The 14,441-nt window shown below is 35.5% G+C and overlaps 1 protein-coding gene across 1 annotated transcript in view; it reads right to left on the reverse strand.

Annotated features, from left to right (window-relative positions):
• LOC116122784 (pullulanase 1, chloroplastic) overlaps nt 1-13,897 on the reverse strand; it is a 20,031-nt gene extending 6,134 nt beyond the window's left edge. Inside the window, exons 1-21 of the mRNA XM_031408601.1 lie at nt 13,668-13,897; nt 12,774-12,924; nt 12,613-12,665; nt 12,404-12,512; nt 11,832-11,968; nt 11,519-11,718; nt 11,167-11,316; nt 10,700-10,760; nt 9,925-10,045; nt 9,714-9,804; nt 9,538-9,631; nt 9,313-9,408; nt 9,026-9,166; nt 8,746-8,796; nt 8,371-8,441; nt 8,139-8,231; nt 7,665-7,755; nt 6,828-6,899; nt 6,539-6,595; nt 6,219-6,287; nt 7-67 (exon numbers count right to left, since the gene is read on the reverse strand). Of these exons, the coding sequence (XP_031264461.1) occupies nt 7-67; nt 6,219-6,287; nt 6,539-6,595; nt 6,828-6,899; nt 7,665-7,755; nt 8,139-8,231; nt 8,371-8,441; nt 8,746-8,796; nt 9,026-9,166; nt 9,313-9,408; nt 9,538-9,631; nt 9,714-9,804; nt 9,925-10,045; nt 10,700-10,760; nt 11,167-11,316; nt 11,519-11,718; nt 11,832-11,968; nt 12,404-12,512; nt 12,613-12,665; nt 12,774-12,924; nt 13,668-13,892 (2,194 nt within the window). The 5' untranslated portion in view covers nt 13,893-13,897. The remainder of the gene's footprint in view (nt 1-6; nt 68-6,218; nt 6,288-6,538; nt 6,596-6,827; nt 6,900-7,664; nt 7,756-8,138; nt 8,232-8,370; nt 8,442-8,745; nt 8,797-9,025; nt 9,167-9,312; nt 9,409-9,537; nt 9,632-9,713; nt 9,805-9,924; nt 10,046-10,699; nt 10,761-11,166; nt 11,317-11,518; nt 11,719-11,831; nt 11,969-12,403; nt 12,513-12,612; nt 12,666-12,773; nt 12,925-13,667) is intronic.
• Between the last annotated feature and the right edge of the window lie 544 nt (nt 13,898-14,441).

The raw sequence follows: 14,441 nt of genomic DNA on the forward strand, positions 1-14,441 counted from the left end.
CTGAACATACCTTAAGACTCACAATGTCAAACAGGGTTTCATTGTCATGTGCAGAAACATAATTAACCTGGAAAGAAATCAAAGATGTCAATGAAATGATTATAGCAAATCATGTACATAACAAAGATCAGTTCCCAAATATTGATGTGGTCAGAAAAACTGATATTGATGCCAGTACCTCATTCAAAAGATGATGGAAGTACTAAAAAGACAGAAATTAATGGGAAACTTTGGCAGGAGTTAACAGAGAGATTAATAGATGATTTAGAGTTGAGAAACTTCTGCAAGATATAACTCCTAATCAGAGCTTAAGTACTGCTCTAGTGCGTGACATAAGAGAAAAAAAATCCTAGTAATTTAAAACTACCACCAACAACCTAGTTTGAGATAAAACAAGATGTCAACAGCAACACTGACAAACATGACTTCTCTCTTTTCAAACGAATTGAAATCTCAAAGTTTGGAAATCTCTATGATGCCTGCTAGTGTAGTTTGAATGACTAGTTGTTTCTTGTTGAAAACTATGTATACATGTAGTCAAGGGTATATATGTAATTGTAGTGTGTGTATATATTTGTTAGGTTGTACTGTTGAGAAAAATAGAAAATAGAAATTGAAAAATGCAAATATTGAAAACATGGTATCAGAGTGGGACTAAACCCTAAAACTCGTTTCTACGTTTCTGTTTTCCAGCGGCCGGCGAACCTTCTGTTCATGGTTTCTCTCTCTCCGGCGACATCTGAATCTGTCCGACGAACCCTCGACCTCCTCTATTATCTTCGGCGACATCTGTTCTTGGTTTCTCCCTTTCTGACAACTTCTGCTCTCGGCCTCTCCCTTTCCGACGAATGCTGGTTCTATTCCAGTTAACTTGTCCCTTTCTTCTGCTCATTCCGGCGATTTCTCCCTTGGTTTCTCTCTATTCATCTCGACTTTCCGACGACGCAATCCCTTTGCTTCCTTCGACAACGTGATTTCTTTGCTCTTTCCAGTGGCCAGTAATCTCTCCTCTGGTTTCTCTCTTCTCTGTTGTTCCCAATTATTCCTTTTACAAGAAAGTGGCTGGTTTCTTTCTGGTTGTTTGAGATTGGGGTGCATTTGTGTGCTTGGGTCGTTTGGTTTTGAGGTTGTGATTCTGTGGAGTTAGGAGTTATTTCACCCTGTCAATTGCTAGACAATACGGCAGAGGACGGTAAGAAGATGGTGACTAAAATTGTCACTTCCTCCACCAAAATAACTTATCGAAAGTTATTGGGAAAAATGAATTGTATTCAATGGAAACAGATTATCCGACGATATGTGTCCAACATTGACATGGGAGACCATTTAATCGAGGATCCACCTAAGGAAACAAAAAGTGATAGTAAAACTCTAAAAAAATGGCTCATGGAAGATGATAAGCTCTTCAATCAGTTTCAGAACACTCTCACTTCGTCTGCAGATGATGTGACTAGTCATTGTGATATCGTCAAAGAGTTATGGGAGTATCTAGAGTTCTTGTATGCTGGTAAACAAGACTTGTCTCATGCCCATGAATTGTTATTGAAGATCTACCGGGCAAATATGCAAGAGAAGACATTGCTCGAATATTATACAAAGAGAAAACAAGCTTTTGAAGAAAAAAGGGCTATGTTTCCTGTCCCTACTGATGTGAAGATGATGCAAACACAAGAAGAACAAGTGGTCGTGCAATGTTTTCTGGCTGGGTTGAGACCAGAATACGAAATAGCTCGTACACAGCTTATTACCGACGAGACACTTCCCTTTCTTACAGATGTCTTTGCTCGACTTCTCAGAGTTAGTAAGGGGGAAGATCGAGGAGTTTCTAAGGACAAAGAAATCCTTAAGGATCCTAATGTAGATCATGCGGCCTTAGCTAGCATGAAGCCTAGTGATGACAAAGGCAACAAAGGGGCAAGTTGTGATATTGGGAACAATCGTGGTAATGGCCCTCGTACTTGCTATCACTGTGGTGCTGAGGGTCATGTAAAGAAGAATTGTTAGAAGCTCCATAGGAAGCCCCCGAATATGCAAGACACTCATAAGTTTGCTCATGTTGCAACCCAAGATGGTCTCTTACCATCCCCATCACAGGTTTCTATCTCTGCAGCTAAATATGCTCGCCTCACTCAGCATTCTAGCTCCCAGTCATCCATCCCATCGACTACCACTACATTAACCCAGTTAAGTAATCCTACAGCCTATTTGTTCACTTCTAATAGTAATTGGATCATTGATTCTGGTGCTACTCACCATTAGGGGTGTTAAAAGAAAATGTAAAAACTGAACCGAAAAAACGGTTCGATTGCGGTTCGAAAAATTCAAAAAACCGGATTCCGGTTTAGGAAAAAATAAAAAACGGTTAACCGAAACCGGTTTTTTGAACCTGTTTAACATATATATATATATATTAAATAAAAAAAGAATTTCATTTCAGACTTTTATTTGTATCAATTTTTAATGTATTGTTAGTAGTGGTCAATGGATATGTATAAATATTTAATTTTATTTTGATATGTATTGTTTATATTTACAATTTAATTTAGGAAAAAATTAAAAAAAAATAAGTTTTATAAAAAAAAAAAGGGAAAACCGGTTCAAAATCGATTAACCGCTTTAAAAGAATGATTAATCGAAAAACCGGTTTTCCCTCCAAACGATTTTGAACACCCCTGCTCACCATATGATGAGCGATACAAGTATTCTCTCCTCATTTTCACCTTCTTCTGATTTGTCTTCTGTTACCTTAGCTAACAGGTCTACTGCACCTATTATTGGATGTGGTATCGCCCATCTCACCAAATCTATGTCTCTCTCCTCTGTTTTGTGCCTTCCTCATTTTCCCTTTAACCTATTATCTGTTAGTCAAATTACTAATGCATTCAACTGTGGTGTTTAGTTTTTTCCTACTCATTGTATATTTTAGGATCTTGGGACGAGGCAAATTATTGGTAGGGGTCTTGTATCAGGTGGCTTGTATATGTTCGATGATGTCTCCACTCCAGTCCCTTAACTTGTTGCGTGTACTAGTGATTCAACTCTATCCATATTACATGGTCGCCTTGGTCATCCTTCCCCTCCCATTTTGAAAAAGTTGTGTCCTAATGTAAGGTCAACGTCACACCTTGAGTGTGAGGCGTGTCAGTTTGGGAAACACCAACGAGTGTCTTATAGCCCTAGGATAAACAAAAGAGTCATAGCACTCTGATGTTTGGGGTTCTTGCCCTATTTTTTCTAAGTCTTGATATCGATACTTTGTAATTTTTGGTGGATGATTTTTCACGTGTGACTTGGTTGTACTTTATGAAAAATCGTTCTGAATTATTCTCCATATTTTGTACATTTTATGTTGAAATACAAAATCAATTTACTTCATCTATTAAAATTTTCAGAAGTGATAATGCCAAAGAATACATCCATGCACCTTTCTCCTCTTTTTTGTCTACTAGAGGTATTATTCATCAATCATCATGTGTATATACACCTCCAGAAAATTGGGTTTTTGAACGCAAAAATCATCGTTTATTAGAAGTCGCTCGTACTCTCATTTTTCACATGAAAGTCTCTACAGAATTTTGGACAGATGTTGTCTCTACTGCATGTCACTTGATCAATCGCATGTCTTCCTTTGTTTTGGGTGGTCAAATCCCATACTCCATCCTTTTTTCCATCTCAGCCTTTATTCTCTCTTCCTCCTAAAGTGTTTGGGTGCACGTGCTTTGTTCAAGATGTTAGACCTCATGTCTCCAAATTAGAACCTAGATCTCTCAAGTGCATATTCTTGGGTTATTCCCGATATCAGAAGGGTTATCGTTGCTTTTCTCTTGTCCTAAGTAAGTACCTTGTCTCAACTGATGTTTCCTTTTTTGAAACCACTCCATATGTTGAGTCCTCCATTCCATCTACCTCTCTTGAAGCACCCCCTGATAATTTTCTTGTTTACAACATTACCCATCATAGTCCTCTACCATCTCATCCTCTAATCACCCAGGTATACTCTCGCAGGGTTCACCAACACCATGAGGCACCTGCATCAGCATCTAATCCACTACCTCTATCGACTACCTCGCCCTCATATATGGCTCCTCCTACTTCTGACCTTGATCTTCCCATTGCTCTTGGTAAAGGTAAGCGCTCTTGTACCTATCCTATCTCCTCATTTGTTTCCTATCACTCTTTGTCTTTGTCTTCCAAGTCTTTTATTGCCTCTTTGGACTCTGTGTCTGTTCCTAGCTCTGTGTCTGAAGCAATTACTCATGATGGGTGGCGAAGGGCTATGGAAGAAGAGATGTTGGCTCTAGAGCATAATGATAAATGGGTTTTAATGGATTTACATGAAAATAAAAAGGTCATTGGGTGCAAATGGGTTTTCACAGTGAAGGCTAATCCTGATAGGTCTATGGCTCGGTTGAAAGCTCGGTTGGTTGCCAAGGGTTATGCCCAGACATATGGTATTGATTACTCCGAGACATTCTCCCCAGTGGCTAAAATGACCTCTATCCGGCTATTCATCTAACTTGCAGCTTCATATAGTTGGCCTCTTCACCAACTTGACGTAAAAAATGTCTTTTTACATGTTGATCTTCTTGAAGAGGTTTACATGGAGCAACCTCCGAGGTTTGTTGCTCAAGGGGAGACAGGAAAGGTATGCAAACTGAAGAAATCTTTATATGGCTTAAAACAATCTCCACGGGCTTGGTTTGGGAAGTTTAGCAAAGTGGTGACTCAGTTTGGTTTACATAGAAGTGCTTATGATCATTCTATCTTCTATAAACAATCTAGTTCTGGCATCATTCTTTTGGTTGTTTGTGTTGATGATATTGTAATCACTGGCAGTGAAATGTTGGCATTCAAAGTTTAAAAAACTTTTTGCCTTTTAAATTTCACACAAAAGATTTGGGCACTTTAAGGTATTTTCTTGGAGTCGAGGTTTCTCGGAGTAAGAAAGGGATTTTCCTCTCTCAACGCAAGTATGTGTTAGATTTATTGACCGGAATGGGCCTAATTGAGGCTAAGCCTTGTGACACTGGCAGTGATGATGTTGGCGTTCAGAGTTTAAAAAACTTTTTGCCTTCCAAATTTCACACAAAAGATTTGGGCACTTTAAGGTATTTTCTGGGAGTCGAGGTTTCTCGGAGTAAGAAAGAGATTTTCCTCTCTTAATGCAAGTATGTGTTAGATTTGTTGACCGGAATAGGCCTAATTGAGGCTAAGCCTTGTGACACTCATATGGTTCCTAATGTGAGATTGAATGTTGAGGATGGAGAGATGTTTAGTGATCCAAAGAAATACAAACAGATAGTTGGAAAGTTGAACTACCTTACAATACCCGTCAAGATATTGTTTTTTTAGAGAGTGTGGTGAGTCAATTTATGTCATCTCCTGGGACATCTCATTCGGATGCGATCCTTCATATTTTGAAGTATCTAAAAGGAGCCCCTGGACGTGGGATTCTTTACAGTGATCATGGTCATAATAAGGTAGAAGGATTTACAGATGCAGATTGCGCAGGATCCTCTGTGGATTGACGGTCTGTGATTGGGTTTTGTGTTTTTGTTGGAGGAAATCTTATCTCTTGGAAAAGTAAGAAACAACCGGTTGTAGCTAGACAAGTGCAGAGTTCGAGTATCGAGCTATGGCACAAGTTACTTGTGAGCTTATATGGACAAGACATCTTCTTAGAGAAATTGGGTTTAGTGATCCAGGGACTATGGACTTGTGGTGTGACAACCAAGCAACCATATATATAGCAAACAATCTAGTCTTTCAAGAGCGGACTAAGCATATAGAAGTGGATTGTCACTTTGTGCAAGAGAAACTTGAACAAAAGCTAATTACTACTAATCATTTTAAAACAGGGGAACAACTAGCTGACATCTTTACGAAGTTTCTAGTTGGTAAAAGGGTAACCTATATTTGTAACAAGCTGGGCATGATAGATATATGCTCCAGCTTGAGGGGGAGTGTTGGAAACTATGTATATATGTAGCCAAAGGTATATATGTAATTGTAGTGTGTGTATATATTTGTTAGGCTGTACTGTTGAGAAAAATAGAAAATTGAAATTGAAAAATGCAAATATTGAAAACATTTTTCAATAGACTTATCCAAGAGAAAATGGTCCTTAAGGATCATAGTTATAAGCATAATGAAGAGCACATAAAATTGAAAAGCAAGAATGTAAAATCATGAGAAAGATAATCATAGCATTCTCTTACTGTCTCTGTGGGGCACAATGTATAAGCAACAGGTATTCCACCATAAGTTAAAATTTCAGATCCTTTAACCTAACAAAAGCATCATAATAAACATCAATCAAGCTTTATATCTTCTGGCTTAAACTAACTAATAAGCAAACAATCCTACATTAGTTAGTTTTGCAAGTTGCAACCTGGTCCTCAACGGGCTAAGATGTCTAAGACCACAAGGTCCACAACTATATTAATGAAAATAACTATTTAAGTAACCAATTCTAGATAAGTACAATTCTATAAACAGAGAGAAAATCAAACTTTTTCTAAGTGACAGTACAAGATACCTCTTTCCCATCAGAATTAGTTAGCACAAAATCCCTCAAGTTTGCAGCCAACCCAACCTGAGTGTGAAATTATTTCATTTAGTTGTATATCCAAGAATCATACCTCACGAAACTCGGAAGACGTGGATTGTTCTTTGATTGAAAGTATTACTCTCAATTTTTCCTCTTCAAGCATTTGAATTTATATCATGTAAACAATCTAGGGAGGTCATGTCACCATAACAGTATCTGACTTTGAAATTATTTACTTGACACTGTCAAAATATGGAAATGCATCAAGAAGAGAAACCTGGATGTGGTCCTTCGCTGCAGCAAGCATTTGTTCTTGATTTGCTACTGTGCCATGGTCATGACCATTGGGCTGCATAAGAAGAATAAACGATTACACTAACTAGAAGTATAGTAACAACTAACAATAGCCAACCAGCAAATGCATACGCATAGCTTCTGTTTACCCAGAGAGGATTAAAAAAATACATAGTAGGAAGTAAGTTTAGCAACTTTATTCCTAAATACTAAGAACAGTTAACTGCTAATATAGGGTGCTGTTGCTTTGTCTTACAAAAATAATACATGAAATTATCATTTGTTTCCAGGTGAGGGCTGTAATGACAATTTTCAGCAGTATAATTATTAGAGCAGAAGTAAGAAAAGGAGAGATGCATTTGGAAGATTACAACTGAATATGGAAAAACAATATCAGAAATGAACCAAAAAATACAAAGAGAACCTGACATTTGGTTGATAACTGATTAGAGACGAAAATCCTATTACCAAAGCTCTCTTTTTAAGTACATAAGTATATGTTCTGTAATAACAGCATAGCAATAAAGTCATACCAGGAAGACAAAATGTAATTGGTGAAACTCTTTCAGCAGATCATGTCAACAGAAAAGTGCAGCATAAAAAGTTTTTTCTGTTTTGACAAAAGCAGAATAAGCGTAACTCATTGAGTGCTAAGAACTGATGGCGTTTATTGTACTTTATATGTCATTGACAAGAAGTTAGTTTTAGTGGTTAACACAGTCACTTTGTGATTACAGCAAATTTACATTCAAAATGTATAACACAACAAGACACTATAATGAAAAGTTTAATGCTTCCTCCAAAACAAAAATTTGAATACCTGCAGCAATAAACCAGTAACGAATCCCTGCTGAAGAGGATGGCCAAATGGAGATCCACCAAGCATTGCATCTCGAATTCGATCATTAAAGCTGATTTAAAGTTTGAAATTACTCATAAAAGCCAAACTTAAAATAATTAATAAAGTATAAAATTTCTATATGACTAGCAAAGATAGTAGATAAAGATAAGATGGACACATGGTCTCGTTCTATATGAATAGCAAGCCATTTTAACCATTAAGGCATCAAATCTAAAACAAATTCTACATATTTTTGTCTTTTCCTGAAAGGAAAGATGTTGCATATCGGGAGAAACCAGATAAAAAAGCAACAGAAGCTGAGAGAATGTTCTCGCTTGTCAACGAGTCAACCACACGATGTTGATGGAACGGATAGATGAATTCTACAGGTAATCCCCCCTCTTAAGAAATCAATATATGCTAGTAAACATAAACTCAACAAAGAAAGAGTACCTCCCGATTCCAGTCCCACATATGTTGAACTGAGAGGCATTTATGCCACGTCCATTTTTTGCAACTTCCCCAAAGTCCCATCCTTCACCATATCTAGAAAGAGGAGTTTTTTTTTTTTTTCTTAGGAATTATGCTGTGAATATATGTACCAGGAAGAATAAATATAAAAAATGTAAAATAACAACTCCGTGGCCTAGTAAAAACTTGGGAAGTACCATAACTCTCTACTCACATATAGATACTTGACCCATCCACTCCATGCATTTCTTTTGTTAGGCTATGAAGTGCCTTTTTTGCTTTCACCTGAAAACAAGTGATTCATGGTTCAGAACAACAAATCCAAATCATGCCAACTTTTTGCCCATATCATCATATCAAAATCCAGCATCAATTAGGGGAAGACATTGCAGACAAAGACTTGACCTCAAAGTATGTGGTGTAATAACAATAAATATTTACCAATGAAGGGCTAACAAAAAAAAACCAGAATATATGCATGTAGCATTTCAACTCAGATGCTTCTTTTGAGACTCACAAACAGCACTGGGCTTCTAAATACTTTTTTAAGGGAAATCTCAAAAATTAATAGTAAAAGAGAGCCATATACCATTGTTCTTTTCATTATATGACCCATAAGGTCAAATCGGAACCCATCAACCTGAGAAAAACATAATAAGATCAACTATCAGTGATTTAAAAAGCCACCAGTTAAGATACTAAAAGCATCAGCCACATATTGTAAACTGTCTTAAGCCAAATCTATTGACTAATTACAAAAGTACTTCTCTTTATTTACAGAAAGGAAAGAGTAGCTTTCAGTTAATACACATGCATGAGAGTCTGCATAATGGAATAAGAAAACCATAGAATGTTGTAAATGTTATCACCTTATAATTAACTGCCCAAGACAAAAGATCATCAAGGATCAAGCGCTCAACCATATAATGCTCGCTAGCAGTGTTGTTTACACATGTACTGTTCTCGATAAAACCATCAGTATTCCTTCTCAGATAGTAACCTGGCACAATCTATCAGGAATTTTTTTATGTCATAGTTTAGTAGATTATAACTATTGGTCAGACTGCAATTATTTATATGGTGATAATCTTACAACTATGAATCAAACTACAATAGAAGTAGCATAGGTAATAGAAAATCAATCATAAAAAATGACCTTATCAAGGACAGAATTCTCATCCAAAGGCCCATTTCCATGTAAATGATTGTAGACAACATCCAACACAACACGAAGGCCAATTTGGTTAAGAGCCTGCAGGTAAACAAAAAAGGTGATGCATTCATTTTGTTGACAGTATCCATTAATAAGACCCATAAATCCGTGATCCAAATCAAAAAATGGGCCAGTCATACAAAGAAAAACGTTAATTTTAATTTAGACCTGAACCATCTTTCTGAACTCCATTGTACGGCGACAACCTCTTGGGTTACTAGCATAGCTTCCTTTAGGAACCCCCCAGAGAACAGGATTGTACCTTAAAAGGAAAAAGAAAGTAATGTAAACATACATAAGACAACAAATCTGGACCATTCAACAAGTCAGATTCAGGAGCTTACCCCCAGTTATATGCATCGTCATCTTGAATGGCTGTTATTTGTGATTGTTGCTCAGGTGAATCAGGTGGTAACTTTTCCAGCACCTCAGTATCTGCAAAAAACTTGATGTCACATATATGAACGATGCCAAAAAGATGAGACATGAATTCCCAGAACTCAAAAGAAATCAGAAATTTGGATTATCAGAGGTTAAAGTAAAAATTATTCTTACCCACATTCTTCCATTTCTCTTTCTCGTCATCAACGCCAGCGAATTGGAAGGTTGGAAGCAGATGGACATGAGTAATACCAGCATTTGATAATTTCTTTAGATGAAGTACACCTGCTGAGTCCTTCAAGTAGCATAAAATAACTGTTCAGTTATAGACCATCAAAGAATTGTTTTCTTCCCTACAGATGAAAAATATAATTAATGTGGAATATAGTTCCTTCCAAAATTTCATATTTACTTTAACTTTTAGGGTCCAACTAATGTAGTGGAAAGTAGATTGTAGAACTGATATTAAAGTTGGCAAAGACCATAAAGTCTTCTGCTGTTGAGAATACTTAGAGCTATCTCTTAATAATCTCATCAAAGAAACTTTAGGAAAATTACACCACTGTAGAAGCTTGTATAACAAAAAGTAAAATTTCACTCAAAATAATAATATAGATTGTACAACAAACAATTGAAGAGTAATTGAGCATCTTCATAAAGTAAAATGTTCCAACTAGAGAATTTTTTTCCTTTCATTTTTGTTACATCAATCAAGAAGATCAATTAAAAAACTCAAAAATAATAACAATACAATAAAATAATGTATGTCGCCAAGAAAACAGAAACCAAGACAAATAAATAATATTTGTTCCTAAATTGTTTAGGGCTTAATGTTTAGGGTTCTATGTTGAAGCACATGAAGGATATTCCTTCAAAGATTTGTGGTATAGACAGCTAAAAAAAATCTTATTATCTTCTTCTTTTGAAAGGGCCACAAGAATAGAACTACCTGTGCAGTAAAAGCTAAATAACCGCCACGAAAGTCAGGTTGCACAGTATGGTCGTTGACACTGCCAAAAAGAATATCATAAGGAACACAAACTAACAGAATCTAAAGAATGCCAAAATAAGTGATAGAATCCAGCAAACTTGTTTTCAGTACATAAACTTAAATTCATGTCTTTCAGAAATTTTTGAGTTAAGAAATCATACTAGTCTCAGAGTGAGACTAACACATCAACAGCAAGGCCCCAATTCACAAATTTCAAGTTGGGACAAATGCAAGCTCCACAGAGTTTGGTAACTTTAAAATTTAAAATCTGGAGTCTGGACTATAGGCCTCTTCCTCAATCGTGAACTCTGAAAACAATTTGGAAACTGTCTAGGAAAGATATAAAAATGTGCTACCTAAAAAATTTCTCAAATGCTTAAAGAATTAAATAGAAGATATAAAGAAAATTAAGTATAAATTTTCACCTGAAGTCTCGTACATGCAACTCATAAATACTTATGTCAGAGAAAGAAGCTATATCAGGTTTCTCATTTGCTAATTTATCCCATCCTTCCGGTTTTAAAGAATCAGAATCAAGGTTGACCAACAATGTTCGTCTGCCATCTGATGAGAGCCTGCTTCAACAAGGAAACAGTGAGAAGAGTAAACATTGTTGAAAATCCTCATACACATGCAGTTTTTTTATGAAAAAGAACTCACACACATATGCATTAGACACACAATTTGTATCATGGTAGAATACTATCTAACTTTAGAATGTGAAAACACCTTAGCTAATTTCAGAGAAATATTAGCTAACTGAGAAAGTCAGCATACCCTCTAGCATATGGATCGTTTGCATAGCATTTTTCAACATGCAATGTGCTTGGATGGAAGACAGATACTTCATAGACATAATAACAACCTTCCCAGCTTTTTGGTCCTTTAATACTCCAAATGCCATCAATCTCCTTGAGCTGGACAATCTCTAGGGTATTTTCATCTAATGGATCCCGATAGATGCAAGCACGTACTAACTATTATAACAACAAAAATTGGAAAGAAAACATCACAAAAATGATTCGGGGAATGGAAAAGGCTTGAGAATGCATGAACTAAACAATAAACACTTATTTTGAGATATATTTACTTGCGCTGTAGGTGCCCAAAGGTAAAGTGAGACAGTTTCTTCTGAATAAAGAGCACCAAGAGGACCATCATATGAGAATAGGTCATCCAGGATACCAGGTAACTGTAAACCAGTAGCATCACTACATTTCCCATCAGCTGTATAAAGTGAAGAAAACTCATCAATATATTAACAGGATTTAAAGATTGAAATTAAAATGTTACGGAAATCAATAACATCAAAGAAACTCAGGGCTCTTTCACCTACATAGGTTATTTCTCATTTCAAAAGATACAGTTAAAGTTGGTTCAATTTCTCATTACAACATGTTCCTAGAGCAAAAAGAAACTCAGGGCTCTTTCACCTACATAGGTTATTTCTCATTTCAAAAGATACAGTTTAAGTTGGTTCTACTTCTCATTACAACATGTTCCTAGAATGAAAAAATATATTGTATACAATAACCTTGGAATTCCTAAGAAATTCTCTGTCACCACCTACTGTTATACACCAATCATTTACTCCTATAATTCATGAGCCTTTATCTTTTCTAAACTGTTATAGAGATGAAAGAGAAAAAGAAAAATACTTACAACTGAAAGTAGTAACTGCTAACTGACACTTGATGAGCGATTTAGCATCTATAGTAGGAGGCACTTTAAAAGCTCTATAGTCTCGAATATTAGGAAACTTTTCAATCACCTAAGAACATTAAGTTTGGAAAAACAAAATTTTAAACATCATTAATCCTTCAAAACATATAGAAATTACAGAAGAGTCTGCTAAAAACTTAAGGTATTACATTTGCCGGAAGCCCACCGCTGTCCTCTTGAAGCTTAATTCTAACATCCTCACCTATAACCAAGTAAACCTCGTCAAGGTTTAGTTACAATCATTCTATTTGACAAAAATAAAACATCTGTAGCATAAATGAGAGGTCATAGTTAATAAGAGAGTGAAAACCTTTAATCCCATCATATGCAACCGATAAAGTAGCTGATTTACTAGCATACAAATAGCAGTACTCATCTGGGCCATCCACATTCCAGGCGATTATAGTTTCACTAACCCAGTATGCTCTTGAGGAAAACAAGCAATCCTGCATCTGATTATCCTATTAAAAGAATTAGAAATCAGTTCATGCCAAAGATTTACACATCATTGATATATAAGAAATCAAACAATTTTTCTTCCTACATGAGTCCCATTCCATTAATTCTACACTACAGTTTCTTTCAAGAGTGCTTATGCAAAAACACATTCAAGTAAACGCATTCTCTGAAAAAGCACTAATCATCAAATGATTCTTTTTAAAACACTTTCAAGTGCTTTTCTTAATTAATTTTTTTTTCTGCAAATACGCCTTAAAAGTGTTTCACCAGAAAACTCAACGTTCTTTCATTGAGCCAACCTTTAAAGTGATTTTTTATTTAGCCAAACGATCAAAAAACAAAAAATTGAAACAACTAAGTATTTTACCATTCAAAGCAGTTTTTGAATCCCTAAATTCTACTTCTATTCAGAATTAAGCGGAAAGCATTTATATGAAATGTCTTAAGTATTTCCTTTAATTGCTTTGACAGTTCAAGCAATTTTAATTTCAAAAATGCTAAAATAAAAATAAAATAAAAAATAAAAATAAAACATTGATCTCAAAATCATTACAATCAAAACCAATAATCCTTTTCAGGTGCACCTACTGTACAGAAATCGTATCGGTACGAAGCGATTGGTTCGTAATATGTAGCATTCCAGTTTTACGTTACAGGTGACCTATCAAAATCTTCTTCTCCGAATCGCTATTCTTTGTAATTCTTTACCTTCAATTTTAATTTAGAGAGGGAACTAACTTTTAACCTGAGAAGATGACGTGGAGATTTCAAGCGGCATGGAAGAGGAAGAGCAGCAACAGCGAAGAGCTTCGTTTCTGCTGTGGAAGGTGATGGCAAGAGTTGACTGAGAGTTGCAACGGCGTCGTATAGGGAATGAAGGACACGTGGCAGATGGAGGAGGAGAGAGATGGAGATGACCGTTGGAAGTTGAAAGACGAAGAGGAGATGTTGATGATAGCAACAGAGACATTTCAGTTCAGTTCGAACTTCTTTTTTCTTTTTTTCTTTTTTTACAAAAAGTAAAAAGAAGAAGAAGAAAATTACTGAGAATCTACTTCACTGATTGCCTTTTAGATCTCTCTGTTTCTCAGATTTTTTGTGAATTTTTTGTTGTTGGTTATTTTCACTTGATCATTTAAGATTTACATTTTGTTTATTTATTAAAATAAATAGATGATTTCGTGGTAAACCATTTATTTAGAAGGAATAATATTTATAGATTTCGAAATAAATTAATATAGGCACATTTCCATAAATGATTGAGTGAATTAATATAAAAAGCTAAATTATTGCCACTTCACTTTGAATACAAAACTTTGTATAAACTCTTTATATGTCTAAAATTATTCTTACTTAAATTATAAAAAATAAGAGGACTCCAAGGTTAATTTTAGAGTTAGCGACTTTTTTCACTCACATACTTTTAAAATATTATTTTATTATTAAAATTTATATTCCAACGACAAACATAGAGCAAAATCAGTCTAGACTGTTAGGGCTTTTGAAGAAAGAAGGCTGA

The sequence above is a fragment of the Pistacia vera genome, unplaced genomic scaffold (genome assembly GCF_008641045.1).
Source record: "Pistacia vera cultivar Batoury unplaced genomic scaffold, PisVer_v2 Contig1025, whole genome shotgun sequence".
Lineage (NCBI taxonomy): Eukaryota > Viridiplantae > Streptophyta > Magnoliopsida > Sapindales > Anacardiaceae > Pistacia > Pistacia vera.